Source organism: Mobula birostris, chromosome 22 (genome assembly GCF_030028105.1).
Source record: "Mobula birostris isolate sMobBir1 chromosome 22, sMobBir1.hap1, whole genome shotgun sequence".
Classification (NCBI taxonomy): Eukaryota; Metazoa; Chordata; class Chondrichthyes; order Myliobatiformes; family Myliobatidae; genus Mobula; species Mobula birostris.
In genome coordinates this window covers 19,973,736-19,989,568 of record NC_092391.1, presented here as the reverse complement: position 1 = coordinate 19,989,568, position 15,833 = coordinate 19,973,736, and the positions used below count along the sequence as shown (strand labels likewise).

The 15,833-nt window shown below is 40.2% G+C and overlaps 1 protein-coding gene across 3 annotated transcripts in view; it reads right to left on the bottom strand.

The window, feature by feature from the left end:
• Window positions 1-15,833, bottom strand: part of golga2 (golgin A2) — a 97,437-nt gene that overhangs the window by 73,868 nt on the left and 7,736 nt on the right. For 2 of the 3 annotated variants that reach the window (XM_072240257.1, XM_072240258.1), the window contains exons 2-3: window positions 13,426-13,545; window positions 9,841-9,927 (exon numbers count right to left, since the gene is read on the bottom strand). In XM_072240257.1, the coding sequence (XP_072096358.1) occupies window positions 9,841-9,927; window positions 13,426-13,545 (207 nt within the window). The remainder of the gene's footprint in view (window positions 1-9,840; window positions 9,928-13,425; window positions 13,546-15,833) is intronic. The other variant, XM_072240259.1, reaches the window with a different exon arrangement.

Genomic DNA, 15,833 nt, shown 5'->3' with positions numbered 1-15,833 from the left:
TGAATAGAATTAGGCCATGGGGCTCATTGAGTCTGTTCCGCCGTTCTATCATGGCTGATTTAGTATCCCTTCAAACCCATTCTCCTGCCATTTCCCTGTAACCTCTGGCACAATTACCAATCAAGAATCTATCAACCTCCTCTTTAAATAAACCCAAAGACTTGGCCTCCACAGCCATCTGTGGCAATGAATTCCGGATTCACCACCCTCTGGCTAAAGAAATTCCTCATCTCTGTTCTAAAAGAATGTCCTTCTATTCTGAGACTGTGTCCTCTGGTCCTGGACTCCTCCACTATAGGAATCATCTCTCCACATCCACTATCTAGGCCTTTCAATATGTTTCAATGTGAATTCCCCCTGCTTCATTCTTCTGAACTCCAGCACGTATAGGCTCAGCACCATCCAACACGCCTCATACATTAACCCTTTCATTCCTGGAATTGTTCCCATGAACCTTCTCTAGACCTTATCCAATGGTAGCACATCTTTTCATAGATAAAGGGCACAAAACTGCTCACAATACTCCAAGTGCAGTCTAAACAATGCCTTATAAAATCTCAGCATTACATCCTTGCTATTCCAATACTCATGAAATGAATGCTAACACTGCATTTGCCTTCCATACCATGAACTCAACTTGCCAGTTTACCTTCAAGGAATCCTACAGGAGGACTCTCAAATCCCTTTGCATCTCTGATTTCTGAATTTTCTTCCTGTTGAGAAAACAGTCTACACCTTTATTCCTTCTACTGAAGTGCATGACCATACACTTCCCGACACTGTATTCCACCTGACACTTCTTTGCCTATTCTCCTAACTGAAGCTCTTGCAGCCTCCCTACTCCCTCATCACCACCTGCCCTTCTACCTGTCTTCATATTCTCCACAAAGGCATCAATTCCATCAACCAAACATACAATGTGAAAAGCAGTCCCAACACAGACCTCTGAAGAACACCACTTGTCACCAGCAGCTTGCCAGAAAACGCCCCCTTTATTCCCATTCTTTGCTTCATGCTAGTCAACCAATCTGCTATCCATCGACTCTTCTTTCTTAAAAATCCTCGACAATCCCTACCTTCTTCTTAATGACCCTTGTAATCAGCGTGGCATTTCCACTTCATTTAAATGACTGGAACAGTATCAAAACAGGCAATGACCCCACCCCCACAGTGATTATAATTAACAGGAAGCACTAGACCACAAGTAAACCTGTTCCACCACATAACTGCATATGAGAGTCATTTCAGCCCATTGATTTACAGAGCAATAGTATCCCAATCATTTTCACCATGCAGCTTTCCCCTCAGACATTCCTATCACCTCTTCCCAGACTTTACCAGCCGCCTACATGCCAGGGGCAATTCACAGTGACCAATTCTGGGGTGTAGAAAGAAATCAGAGCACCCACTAAAAACCCCACACAGACAGTACCCAAGACCAAGGCTATACCCAAAATATATTGATGAAATTTGTTAATTTCAGAAAATACAAGTTCATCTCCAGAAAGTATGGAATTATGTTTTACCACTCCAAAGAGAAAACGTTGCAGCTTGAACAAAGACAAGAAGAAATAAATATCTTAATGCCATTTGGCAAGTGCCAAACTATTCACACCACAGTACTGAACACAGAATGTCAGCAGGGTTCCACTGTGACAGTACATCAATGATCCACATTATCTTTGATACATTTTGTCCAAGACTACGCTAGGGTAACAGTAACTCCAATAATCCAAATGCCTTGGAACTTGGGTGGTGCTGGACTAGTAGAGTTTCCAGAATATTTATTCTATCAATACCACAACACTTTTTTTTTTACATATGATAGTGGTACAATATTTGTAATGCAGTAATGCAGCAGAGAATGGTCTATACCTAATAAAGGCTACTTAATACTATAATATGCTCACTGAGGCAACTGCACCCCTCAATTAATAACAGCATCTATGTACTAAGTTTCAATTTGTTTGCCTCAGACTGTTAAAACAAGCAGAAACATGCAAGCACACAGCTGACTACAACTACACACCCAAGTGAACCTCACAAATACAAGTACATGGTCTTTGTTTTCTGGATTGGACCAGAATAGAATCAGTTACCGAGCAAACCAGATGCCAAACTAACAGAATTTTTGAATAACTGGACAACTAGTTATCAGTTTTACTATACTATGCAGCTGATTATCAGTTTTAAATACAAGGATGAACCCATTATCAGAAATGTCAGAGATGTCTGGATCATTGGGACCTCTTTTGGGGCTGGAGTAACCTGTACAAAAAGGACAGGTTGCACTTGAAACACAGGGGGAACCAATATCACAGCAGGGAGGTTTGCTAAGGCTATTGGGGAGACTTTAAACTAGGATTGCTGGGGGGGGGGGGGGAACCAAACTGAAGAGACGGAGGAAAAGGCGTTAACTCACAAATAAAGAAAGCTTGGAGACAGTGCAGAGGGAGGATAGGTAGGTGATAGAGAAGGAATGTGCTCAGAGCGATGGTTTGAGATGTGTCTCTTTTAGTGCAAGGAGTATCATGAACAAAGCGGATGAGCTTAGAGTGTGAATCAGTACTTGGAGCTATAATGTTGTGGCCATTACAGAGATTGGATGGCTCAAGGGCAGGAATGGTTACTTCGAGTGCCAGGCTTTAGATGTTTCAGAAAGGACAGGGAGGGAGGGAGGCAAAAGAGGTGCGGGCATGGCACTGTTATCAGAGACAGTGTCGCGGCTACAGAAAAAGAGGAAGTCATGGAAAGATTGACTACGGAGTCTCTGAGGGTGAAAGTTAGGAGCAGGAAGGGGTCAATAACTCTACTGAGTATTTTTTATAGACCACCCTATAGTAACAGGGACATCAAGCAGCAGATAGGGAGACAGATTCTGGAAAGGTGTCATAATAACAGGGTTGTCATGGGAGATTTTAATTTCCCAAATATTGATTGGCATGTCCCTAGAGCGAGAAGTTTAGATGGGGTGGAGTTTGTTAGGTGTGTTCAAGAAGGTTTCTTGACACAATATGTGGATAAGCCTACAAGAGGAGAGGCTGTACTTGATCTGGTATTGGAAAATGAACCTGATCAGGTGTCAGATCTCTCACTGGGAGAGCATTTTGGAGATAGTGATCACAATTCTGTCACCTTTACCGTAGCATTGGAGAGGGATAGGAACAGACAAGTTAGGAAAGCGTTTAATTGGAGTAAGGGGAAATACGAGGCCATCAGGCAAAAACTTGGAAGCATAGATTGGGAATAGATGTTCTCAGGGAAATGTATGGAAGAAATGTGGCAAATGTTCAGGGGATATTTGTGTGGAGTTCTGCATAGGTAGGTTCCAAGGAGACAGGGAAAGGATGGTAGGGTACAGGAACCATGGTGTACAAAGGCTGTTGTAAACCTAATCAAGAAGAAAAGAACAGCCTACAAAAGGTTCAAAAAACTAGGTAATGATAGAGATCTAGAAGATTATAAGGCTAGCAGGAAGGAGTCTAAGAAAGAAGTCAGGAGAGCCAGAAGGGGCCATGAGAAGGCCTTGGCAGACAGGATTAAGGAAAACCCCAAGACATTCTACAGGTATGTGAAGAGCAAGAGGATAAGACGTGAGAGAATAGGACCAATCAAGTATGACAGTGGAAAAGTGTGTATGGAACCAGAGGAGATAGCAGAGGTACTTATTGAGTACTTTGCTTCAGTATTCACTACCGAAAAGGATCTTGGCGATTGTAGGGATGACTTACAGCGGACTGAAAAGCTTGAGCATGTAGATATTAAAGAAGAGGATGTGCTGGAGCTTTTGGAAAGCATCAAGTTGTATAAGTCACCGGGACCAGGTGGGATGTACCCCAGGCTACTGTGGGAGGCGAGGGAGGAGATTGCTGAGCCTCTGGCAATGATCTTTGCATTATAAATGGGGACGGGAGAGGTTTTGGAAGATTGGAGGGTTGTGGATGTTGTTCCATTATCCAAAAAAGGGAGTAGAGATAGCCCAGGAAATTATAGACCAGTGAGTCTTACTTCAATGTTTTGTAAGTTGATGGAGAATATCCTGAGAAGGAGGATTTATGAACATTTGGAGAGGCATAATATGATTAGGAGTAGTCAGCATGGTTTTGTGAAAGGCAGGTCATGCCTTACGAGCCTGATTGAATTTTTTGAGGATATGACTAAACAAATTGATGAAGGTAGAGCAGTAGATGTAGTGAAAATGGATTTCATCAAGACATTTGACAAGGTACCACATGCAAGGTTTATTGAGAAAGTAAGGAGGCATGAGATCCAAGGGGACATTGCTTTGTCGATGCAGATCTAGCTTGCCCACAGAAGGCAAAGTGTGGTTGTAGATGGGTCATATTCTGTATGGAGGTCTGTCACCAGTGTTGTGCCTCAGGGGTCTGTTCTGGGACCCTTACTCTTCATGATTTTTATAAATGACCTGGATGAAGAAGTGGAGGGATGGGTCAGTAAATTTGCTGATGACACAAAGGTCAGAGGCGTTGTGTATAGTGTGGAGGGCTGTCAGAGGTTACAATGGGACATCGATAGGATGCAAAACTGAGCTGAGAAGTGGCAGATGGAGTTCAACCCAGATAACTGTGAGGTGGTTCATTTTCATAGGTCAAATATGATGGCAGAATATAGTATTAATGGTAAGACTTTTGGCGGTGTAGAGGATCAGAGGGATCTTGGAGTCCGAGTCCATAGGACACTCAAAGATGCTGCGCAGGTTGACTCTGTGGTTAAGAAAGCATATGGTGCATTGGCCTTCATCAATTGTGGGATTGAGTTTAAGAGCTGAGAGGTAATGTTGCCGCTACACAGGACCCTGGTCAAACCCCATTTGGAGTACTGTGCTTAGTTCTGGTCGCCTCACTACAGGAAGGATGTGGAAACCATAGAAAGGGTGCAGAGGAGATTTACAAGGATGTTGCCTGGATTGGGCAGCATGGCTTATGAGAATAGGTTTAGTGAACTCGGCCTTTTTTCCTTGGAGCAACAGAGGATGAGAGGTGACTTGATAGAGGTGTACAAGATGATGAGAGGCATTGATCGTGTGGATAGTCAGAGGCTTTTTCCCACGGCTGAAATGGCTAGCACAAGAGGGCATAGTTTTAAGGTGCTTGGAAGCAGGTACAGAGGAGATGTCAGGGGTTAAGTTTTTTTATGCAGAGAGTGGCGTGTGCATGGAATGGGCTGCCAGTGACTGTGGTGAAGGTAGATATGATAGGGTCTTTTAAGAGACTCCTGGACAGGTACATGGAGCTCAGAAAAATATAGGGCTATGTGTAACCTTTGGTAATTTCTAAGGTACGGACAGGTTCGGCACAGCTTTCTGTGCTGTAGGTTTTCTATGTTTCTATATGCCACCAGTATCACTAACATGAGAAATTCTGCAGATAGCGAAAATCCAAAACAACACACACAAAATGCTGGAGGAATTCAGCAGGTCAGGCAGCATCTATGGATATGAACAGTCAATGTTGCAATCCAAGACCCAACCCAGGGGGGTAGAAAAGTTAAAGGGCTGGAGAGCAAATAATCTGACAAGAGAGGGAAGTGGACCATAGGAGAAAAGGAAGGAGAGGGGGACCCAGGGGGAGGTAAAAAGTAGATGAAAAGAGGCAAGGGGCCAGAGTGGGGAATAAAAGAGGGGAAGGGGAGGGATTTTTTAAACCAGGAGAAATCAATATTCACACTATTAAATTGGAAGCTACCCAGAGGCAATACAAGGTATCGCTCCTCCACCCTGAGGGTGGCCTCATTGTGGCACAAGAGGCCATAGCATTAGTTTCATGCTGTTTTTTGCAAGGAAAACGGGCTTTAGGCTTTCATGCACCAGAAATTGGCTTAAACTGCTTGCTAATTAGTTCTTGGTATGTTAATACCAAACAGTATAATTGAAAAGCTACTTGGTCATGGTTTGCATGACAGAACAGTCAAAGTAGATTCAAATTTTTTTCAAGGAGGAATTACATATCAACTTTAAAACAATATTTATATGTCTATGGAAAAAGAACCAGAAAGTGGAAAAAAACTGGATAGTTCACGTGTCAAGGAAATTTCAAGGGGGTGCATAGCATCCCTTTATGTATATGTACGTACACAAATTGATGAGAACAGAATCAAGCCAGAGTTTATCCTCAGCTCAAGTATCCTCCCATCCTTCATCAACCTATCTACATGGACCTCCATTCCCTTCACCAATTGTTCATCTACCTTCCCATTGAATGTGTTTTTAAATTTTGCTTTAACTACTCCAGATGGTCAGGCAATCTGCATTCTGCTCATTTTCTTCAGAATTTCTCATTTGATTTCTTAGTGATAATTTCAGGTTTTGATTTTGCACTTCCTTCCAATCAAAAGCATTGCACCCCTCAAAATCCTTCTACCTTTGCCTTCAAAAAGCAAAAATCCAAACTATTCAGCTGTTCCTGGTCAAATAGCACAATTTAAACCTTATTTCCCTTTTAAATCCAATCATGTGTAGACTATAATTCTGGTTGATTCCAGCAAACATTTGACTAGTCACTTACTCTTCACCTGTGTGCTACAAATTGCATCACCAAATCAGCTCACTGTTTTCTTTGCAACAATCTTAATTTTCCCTATATAACGATTTTAAATATCTTCAGACATCTCTCCTAATGCCTCCTCTATCACTAACATTGTATTTCAAACCCTCAGCAGCATAGGACTCTTCCATTTAGTCCACCATAGCACAGCAACTTCCTCATCCACAACTAGCTGATGACTCCAGTCTCCTGTTCCACCTCCTTGTTCTGCTCATTATTTATGATGCAATTCTCAGCCATTCAGACGCTTTGCAGTGAAACTTTCTTAAGATACACTCTCAGCACCATACTAACAAACTCACCTCAGAAAATAAATGTATTCTTCTTTCTATATTATCCTCAACTAACTGCCATTGCCCAAACTCTACAAGCTCAGTCCTTTGTCAAATTTAAGTGTATATTTACAGGTAATAATACACACTACATTCACAAAATTATGCCCTCCAAATTATATTTTTTAAGAATGCTGTATTTTCCCAGTACCTAAATGCAACTCCAAAGTTCAATTGATTTTTTCAAATTGCCGCTTGCTAAATGTTATTAGCTGGATGTCAGCACAGATTCTCTGCGAAGTACATTCTGTTCAATGACACCCTTAGTTTTATTGACTTAGTGGTTTCAGGTAATTGGCTAGGTTTTACAAATAGTGCCTCATAGGGCAAGCCATAACTGAAAGCAACTCCCACTTTTAATGCCATTACTTGGACTGCTTTAGTTTCTGCTCTAATGTTTTACATTAAGTGACACTGCTTCAATATTTCCAGCTTGCCCACCACTAAAATCAATCCACTGATGATGACATAGCCTTGGTCCTCCACTCTGGCCTGTCTCACCTAGAAAATTATGCCTCATATGCCAGAATGTTTTTCATTGACTTCAGCTCAGCGTTTAACATGATCATCCATCAGAGGCTGGTAGATAAACTGTCCTCACTGGGACTCAACACCACTCGCTGTAATTGGATTTTGGACTTCTAGATGGCAGCAATATCTCAAACTCCGTCACACTGAGCACTGGTGACCCTAGGGTTGTGCTCAGTCTGCCGCTGACTCGTGACTGTGCTGCAGAGCCATCATCAAGTTCGCTGACGATACTACAGTGCTTGGCCTCTTGAGCAACAATGATGAGTAGCCATACAGAAAGGAAGTAGAGAGGCTTATCAAATGGTGCGAGAACAACAGCCTGAGTCTCAACGTGGACAACTCAATGAGGAGATCGTGGATTTCAGAAAGTCACCATCCTCCACTCCGCATCAATGGCTCTGCCGTGAGAGTGAAGAGCACAAAGTTCCTTGGTGTGCACATAATAGACGACCTAATCTGGACCCACACCTCTTCTGCATTAGTCAAGAAGGCACAGCAGCATCTACACTTTCTGAAAAGACTGAAGTGTGCAAGGCATTGGACCGCGAGACCCTACAGAGGACAATAAAAACTGCTGAGAGAATCACCAGGACAGACGAAGGGCCCAAATCATTGTTGAGGAGCCCACCACCCATCCCACGATCTCTTCGCCCCACTACTATCAGTTAGGAAGCATCAGGACTATAACTGCCAGACTGGGTAACAACTCCTCTCAGGCTTTGAGATTAATGGCGGCAAGGTATTCATTGTGAGCTGCTTATTGTACTGTGTACTGCTTATCTGTGTTGTATTTTGAATTTTATTTATTACGGTAATATTTTGGTTTATGTGCTCTGTGTGATGTATGCTTTGTGGGTGTACCATATCCGGAGAAATGTTGTTTTATTTGATTGTATACATGTACAGTCAGATGACAATAAACTTGAATTTGACCTTGCAAACATGATAGAAATGAAAATGGACCCTTTACTTATTTAAGGCCTAATATGAGAAGACCCCTAAAAGTCAAGGAAGTGGGAGCTACACTGTCATACCCTTTTCTCCAAATACTGAAAAAAGCTGCTATACATTTACAGTATTGCAATTTTTAAATCAAGACAAAGAAAAATAAAATTGCTTGTATCCACAGCAGCACTTTTGGAAAGCTATTCAATTAGAAAACAGTTCAAGTACCACAAATTCTTACTTAATTCAAATTCACTGCTACTTGGTTGCCTTATCAAACTTTAAAATAAACTGCTCGATCACATCTGTCAATGGTGGAGTTCTTCCTGTCTATCTAATTTTGCCTCACAACTGAATATCCTTACAATTTTAGCAAACAGCCAATATTTTCTTTAGATTGCTGTCAAATTTATTTGATTGTGCTTCTGTGCAGCACTTTGGGAATTCTTATCCATTAAAGGTCCTTTGTACATAAAAGTTGTTATTCTGCCATTGTTAGAACTTTTAAGCATAACAATACACCATATTGCAATTCTAAGTAATTAAAATCAATTGAGCAGAAAAGCATGACAGAAGATAATTTAATTGGAAGTAAACATTGAAGGAGATAAAAGCAATGAAAATATATTTTTTTACTCTGGACGATAATACAATCCTGTCACAGCCAAAGTTCAAGTAAGCATTTAAGAAAATATATGTAAATAAAACAATGAAATTCCTTAGTGCTGTGATGCCTTTTGACTGAGTAATAATATTTTCATCCCCTTTTAAATAGGAGATGCCATAAACCGAATATTCATGTTGACACTGAGATACAGTGAAGATTTAAAATACATTTTACAGAGCTAACAATAAAAGAATCCTATGCTGCCCACTTCCCAATCAGAACTACTTTGGAAAGAATGGCCACAGGCAGAACTGTTACAATTCAGAATCAGGTGAAGGAAATATAGGGAGGTTACGAGGAAGTTTCAGACACAAGGAACCCTGAAAATATGCCAAGCATCTTTTCAGCTCTAGATGCCTGGACAGACAAAGAATTAGGGCTAAATCATATAAAGGAATAGTAGACTTCTTCTGAATGCATGCAAATCAACATTTCTTATTAATTCACTAACTCTTATGGAACATGCACAGACTGGACATGCTGAAAGGCATCCTGAGCTATTTGACTATGAATCATGCATGGCAACTTGTTGCTTCCTTTGGAATTCACAGTGACTTTGCATATTCAGGACACACCAGTAAAGCAAAGCAGATACAATGCAAGCAAGAGCAAAATCAGCTCCTAAACAAATAGAGATAATTGAAATTAAAACTTTGTTTAATAAAGCTGCAGTCACAATAATCACAATGGAAATAAGCCTTCTTCCCAAACCCATCCCATCAATCCTTTCCCTTGGCAACAATGCATGCATGAAAGTCAGCAAGCCAGCCACAGAAACAAGTTACATCCGGAGCTACCTCACCTTTAGCCTGTCCAATGAAGGCAGAGATACCCCATTGGACTTACTGCAGTCTGCAACCAACGCCTTCAGAATGTTCTGCAGGGGCATCTGAACAGTAGTAAAGAGACAGGGATAACTCAGAGAAAGAGAGGAAGAATTGACAGTGCGTCCAGCAAACAAAACTAATTAAACTGATAAAGACAAAGTCTACAATCTTACATTCTTGGAATCCCACAGTAAGAACCATCACTCTTATGTAAAGACAACCACAATTAATACTTATTGTAAGTAGGCACCATTAACTCTACATATGCTGTATGATCAGGATTATCAGTAAACTTCTAAAACAAGTTCAAATTTTGCAAATGTTATAATTTCCAACCAGAAAATTCCCATCATACTTCAGTTGCCCATGGTTTCTAGTCTAGTGTTTTCTACAGGTTTAGAGACATACTATTTTAGTTTCCTTTTGTTTAAAGTAAATGAGAACATTGGGTCTCCACAAGTTCTCCTCAAAAAGAACTTCTTTGCTACTTTCCCTTTCAGTGAATAATTAACAATCTGAAAATTGCTTCCATTTACTGATCTATTTTCTCACAGTTTTTAATCTACAGAGCACTCCCAAAATAGTGCCTTTTAAAAAAAATACAATTCCACAAGCTCAGAAACCTCTGTAAATGCAGTATTTAAAGAAAACATTATTAGCTGCAGCAATAATTGTGAAATGGAAGATTTAACATTTTCAACATAGGAAAGCTCTCATTTGAGAGATAAAAGCAAAGTTCATCACATACCTAATTAAACTTCAAAACTGGATTAACTGAGGAAATAGAAAGTTTGTTTAGCTCCATGCAAACTTCCCGAGAAAGTTTGCGCATTCCTTCTTACTTAATTTTACATAAGAGTGAAATATAATGACAAACAATAAATTGGTACAAAAAATAAACGATTTGTTTCCATCTTCGCAAACAAAATAAAGACAGAAAAACCTGTCAGAAATACCCAAGAACAAATGTGTGTAGCAAGAATGAAAAGTTATACAAATTAGTATTGGATAATAGTACTGGAGAAGGTGGCAAGACAAACCCATTAAGTCCCAAGGACCCAGTGATCTGCATCTCTGAATTTTAAAAGAGGTAGCTAGCAATAGTGGATACACTATCTTCCAAAATCCTGCAGATTACAGGTCTGCAAATATAACCCCACTAATATGAAAGTAAAGCAAACAGAACTTACAACCTGCTTGTCCAACGTAAGTAGAAGAGAAAATGCTGGAATCTACAATAGTGCATAACACCAAGCAAATTGTAAAAGGATTGAGTAGAGGTGGCTTGGATTTATGAAAGGGAATTTGTATTTGCCTAAATTGCTAGAGTTCTTTGAGTATGTTCTGCTACTATAATGCAGAAGTGGGTGCCAATGGATGTCCTATAGGTTTTTGATAAGAACTTACACAGAAGTCTAGGAGATGGGGGTGGGGCAGCAATTTACTGGCATGCACTGAGAACTAGTTAACAAATGGAAGCATAGTGGAAATAAACTGATCTTTTTTTTTCAGATCGCCCTGTTTTGATTAGTTGAATATCATAAGAATTGATGTCTGGGTCCCAGCTAAATACAAGCTAAATCAACACATTGGCTGAATGGTCCAAATGTCATATTTCCAAGTTTGTCAGATAGGATTATAAGTAGGTAGAAGATATAAAAGAGACTTCAAAGAGATCGGTTAGTTGGTGAAAACATGGCAAATAGAATACAATCTGGGAAAATGAAATTATTCACTTTGGGGCACAGAGTATTTTTCAAGCCGGTGAAAGACTAAGAAATGTCAATGTCCAAAGGGACCTGCGTGTCCTTGTGCAAGCCACTAAGACTACTACTCCTTTACGTCACATTGCTGGAACTCTATATAGATAGGAGAAGTCCATTTCATTGGAAAGACCGATGGCAGGGGAGCTGCATGGCCTCAGCTATTGCATGGACCAGGTCCTCATACCATGGCATTGCCTGTTGCAGCCACCCAAGTAGGGGAGGCAGCGCTGGAGAATTTGTGGGAGAAAGCAGAGTCACAGCAGAAGCTCTGGAGTCTATGCTGAGTTCAGGGCTGCTCTCCAGTGTTCAATCAGTGGAAGACAAGCTGGAGTGTATTTGCCTGCAGCTGAATTAGCCCATAATGAGGAACTGGTGTTTGCTTGTTCTTGTAAAAATGTGGCTCCAGAATAACATCCCACACATCATCAACCTTCAGGCCATGCCACTCAAGGACCTGGGCAAATATCATTACTTGTGACTGTATGTGCCACCCTAATCATATGTGCCTTCGTAACTAAATGTGCTATTTCCTTTGTGTGAGTATATGTACCATGTTTTGTACCCTGGTCCCAGAGGAACTCTGTTTCATTTAGCTGTATAACATGAGTATGGTTGAATGGCAATTAAGCGTGAAATTGAGATAAGCATTCAACTATACTGTAGATCTCAAAAATCCTACTGCAAAAACTGGACTTTAGCTGAATAAAAGGCTTTCATTAATCAAGAATGCTTTATGCCTATTACTCAAATTTAGAGAATGCTTACAAATTTGCAAGATAAAAAGCACTTTTCAACTACAATCCAAGCGCAGTATTTCAATTCTATTCAAACCTCTTCTGGTGAATCCTCCTCAGTTATAGCCATTCATAAAATGATATTTTCCACCACTGATCACAACTAAAATCCATTTTGAAAATTAGGGAAAGAATAACGTTGCATGCTAAACTGACATCACAAGAATTTGGCACCAGGTTAGTGTTAATACACATACTTGCTCTTAATCTTAAAGGGAGAACACTGCGTTTCAGAAAGCAAAATTTGAGAAGTGGGGAAATAGGATAAAGCAATTTAATAAACCACCAGCTAATAATCTTTCTCCAATTTGTTTGCTATTGCAACTAAAGATGAGAATATCTTTGAGGAGAGAACAATGAAGGACAAAAAATTGCATTCCCAAGGAAAATAATGACAAATGAAGGTATCTTGGCATTATCTGTAGCCGTTCCAGAAGGAATTATTAAAGTGGATATTTGTCGAACAACAAATGGGAAGTAATTTAACCCAATTGAATAGCTCAGATTAATGCTCACAATTTAGTTCTTAAAAATATCTAAACTGCAAAAACAATGTTACAATAGAAGTGTAACCATGTTTATTACAATTGTAAACAAAATGTTGAAAAACAGCTACCTCACAAATGAAAAGAATGCAATTCAAAATAGATACTTCAAATAATTTGCATTCCTTCTATCAGATGTACAGGATGGATATTTAAAAGCTCTTGCCAATGATTACCCATATCCTAAAAGTGAACATAAAAATCAAAGTAACTACAGCAACTTTATATTTTAATGCAATTGGTCTGAGTAAAACATTCTTTCATGTGGTGGAAAAGGGAATATGTAGAAAAGCTGATGCAGGTGCATCAGACAACAACTGCACAGCTAGGGCTTTGTCCATACATTAAATCGAATGTGAATGCCAGCAAGAAAATGAATCTCATGGTAGTATTTGGTGACATGCGTGTACTTTGATAATGAACTTACTTTAATTCTGAAATCTACACGAATTTACCTCACAATTTTCTTGGTCATTCTCTGCGAGATTAGTTGTTTCAGTTCCATCATCTTTCGTTCTTCTCTTCTTCCTGGCTCCTGGAGCTGGTGGAGTCTTCTTCTGCTGGAATTCCTTCAACTTTTGAAAAGAGAAACATTATTTAATATATTGAAATAGCTTAGCTTTCAAATGATTAGTTTTACATCTGGATATAACAGATGCATACATCAGGAGGCTCTTTTACTGACTACAGCACAACATTCAATATTATCATCTCCTCAAAACTAATCAATAATCTTCACAATGTTAGCCTCAATACCTCCTAGTGTAAATGGATCCTCCATTTCCTCACTTGCAGACCTCAGTTAGTTTGGTTTGGCAACATTTCCTCCACAATCTCCATCAGCACAGGTGCAGCACAAGGCTGTGAACTTAACCCCATACTTTGCTCGCTTTACATTTATGACTGTGTGGCTAAGCACAACTCCAAAGCCATTTTCAAGTTTGCTGACAACATCACTGTTGTAGGCCAAATCAAAGGTGGTGACAAGTCAGCACACAGGAAGACGACTGAAAATCTGGCTGAGTGGTGTTACAACAACAACCTCTTACTCAATGTCAGCAAGACTAAGGAGCTGATTATTGACTTCAGGAAGAGGGAAACAGAGGTCTATGAGCCAGCCCTCATCGGGGATCAGAGGTAGAGAGGGTCAGCAACTTTAAATTCCTTGGTGTTATCACTTCATAGGACCTGTCCTGGGCCCAGCACACAAGTGCAATTACAAAGAAAGCACAGCAGCACTTCTGCTTCCTTAGGAGTTTGTGAAGATCTAAATCTTTGACAAATTTCTACAGAAGTGTAGTGGAGAGCATATTGACTGGCTGCATCACAGACTGGTATGGGAAAAAACTATGTCTTTGAACAGAAAATCCACAAGAACTAGTGGATATGGCCTAGCCCATCACAGGTAAAGCTCGCCCCACCACTGAGCACATCCACATGAAGTGTTGTCGCAGGAAAGCAGCAAACACCATCAGGGACACCCACCTCCCAGGTCATGCTGCAATTAGGAAAAAAAGTACAGGTTCGTTTGCTTAAGACTTTCCTATGTTATTTTTCAGCCGGAGAGCTAGATGTGGGGAGAAACGCCAAGGTCAATGTTTGATAACCTGTGTTTCACATTCCGTCTGACCTGCTGAGTAGTTCTCACTTTTTCTGTAATTGTTACAATAATAACAGACTTTCCCCAACATTAAACTGAATTGTTAAATTTCCCTGGTAAAACTACTTCAGTTTCCTTCAGGATTAACCGTATTATCACAAAAGTGTGGTAAATATTACCGATAACTCTGTGGTCATTTGTATCGTGTTGCCAAGATCTCACAGCTAATACCGGAATTTGACTGCCATGACTCCCACTGCCTTCTCCTGAACTCTATTACTACAGCTTCTGCCACTTTCATCTCCTCTCAGTAGCCTGCAGATGAAGGAAGGATGTATCAAGGCTTGGGGATCACTGAGACAAACATTTAGTTTTAATTTTGTTTGAATTTGAACAATTTTTCCCCTTATATACACAAAATTCTTCATAACCTGATCCCTAATTAATGCAGTGTTTCTAACATTAAAAGTTGAAGATTGTTCTACCACAGGCTGATTCAAACATGGATGTTATTCTGAAGAAAGGAATAGCGTAAACAATGCCTTGTAAAAGTACTCACCCCCAAATCCTTTGTTCACATAAATGAGTATTACAAGCAAGGATTTTGATCAATTTAACTGAGAATTTTTATTGGTGAATCACATACTCCTTTTCTTCACAGTAGAGCCCAAAAAACAGGGAAAATTGTAAAGCAAGAAAAAGTAAATATTCGAAAACTGATATGCATGCAGTTCAAAAGTATCATTCCCTCCTATGCTCAGTACTTATTTGAACCATCTCATAGCTATTACAGCAGTAGTCTTTTGGATAAGTTTTACACAATGTGATGGAGCAAGATTTGCCCATTTTTCCTTGCAAAATTGCTCAAGCTGTGCCAGGTTAGCTGGGAAGCAGCAATGGACAGCAATCTTGAGGTCTTGCCAGAGATGTTCGATCGAGTTAAGGTCAGGTCGCTGACTGGACCTTGCAAGGACATTTGAAGCCTCTCCATGGTTGCTCTGCCAGTGTGCTTTAGGTCATTGTCCTGGTGAAAGATGAACCTCCACCCCAGTTTTAAGCTTTCTGGCAGAGGCTAGCAAGTTTTTATCCAGGATCTCTCTGTATTTAGCAGCATTCACCTTCCCATCAATCCTGACCAGATTAACAGTCCCTGCTGCTGAAAAGCATCCCCATAGCATGATATTACCTCCACCATACATTACAGTACAAATGGTGTTACCCGACTGACATGCAGTATTAGATTTGCTCCATGTATTGCTGAGT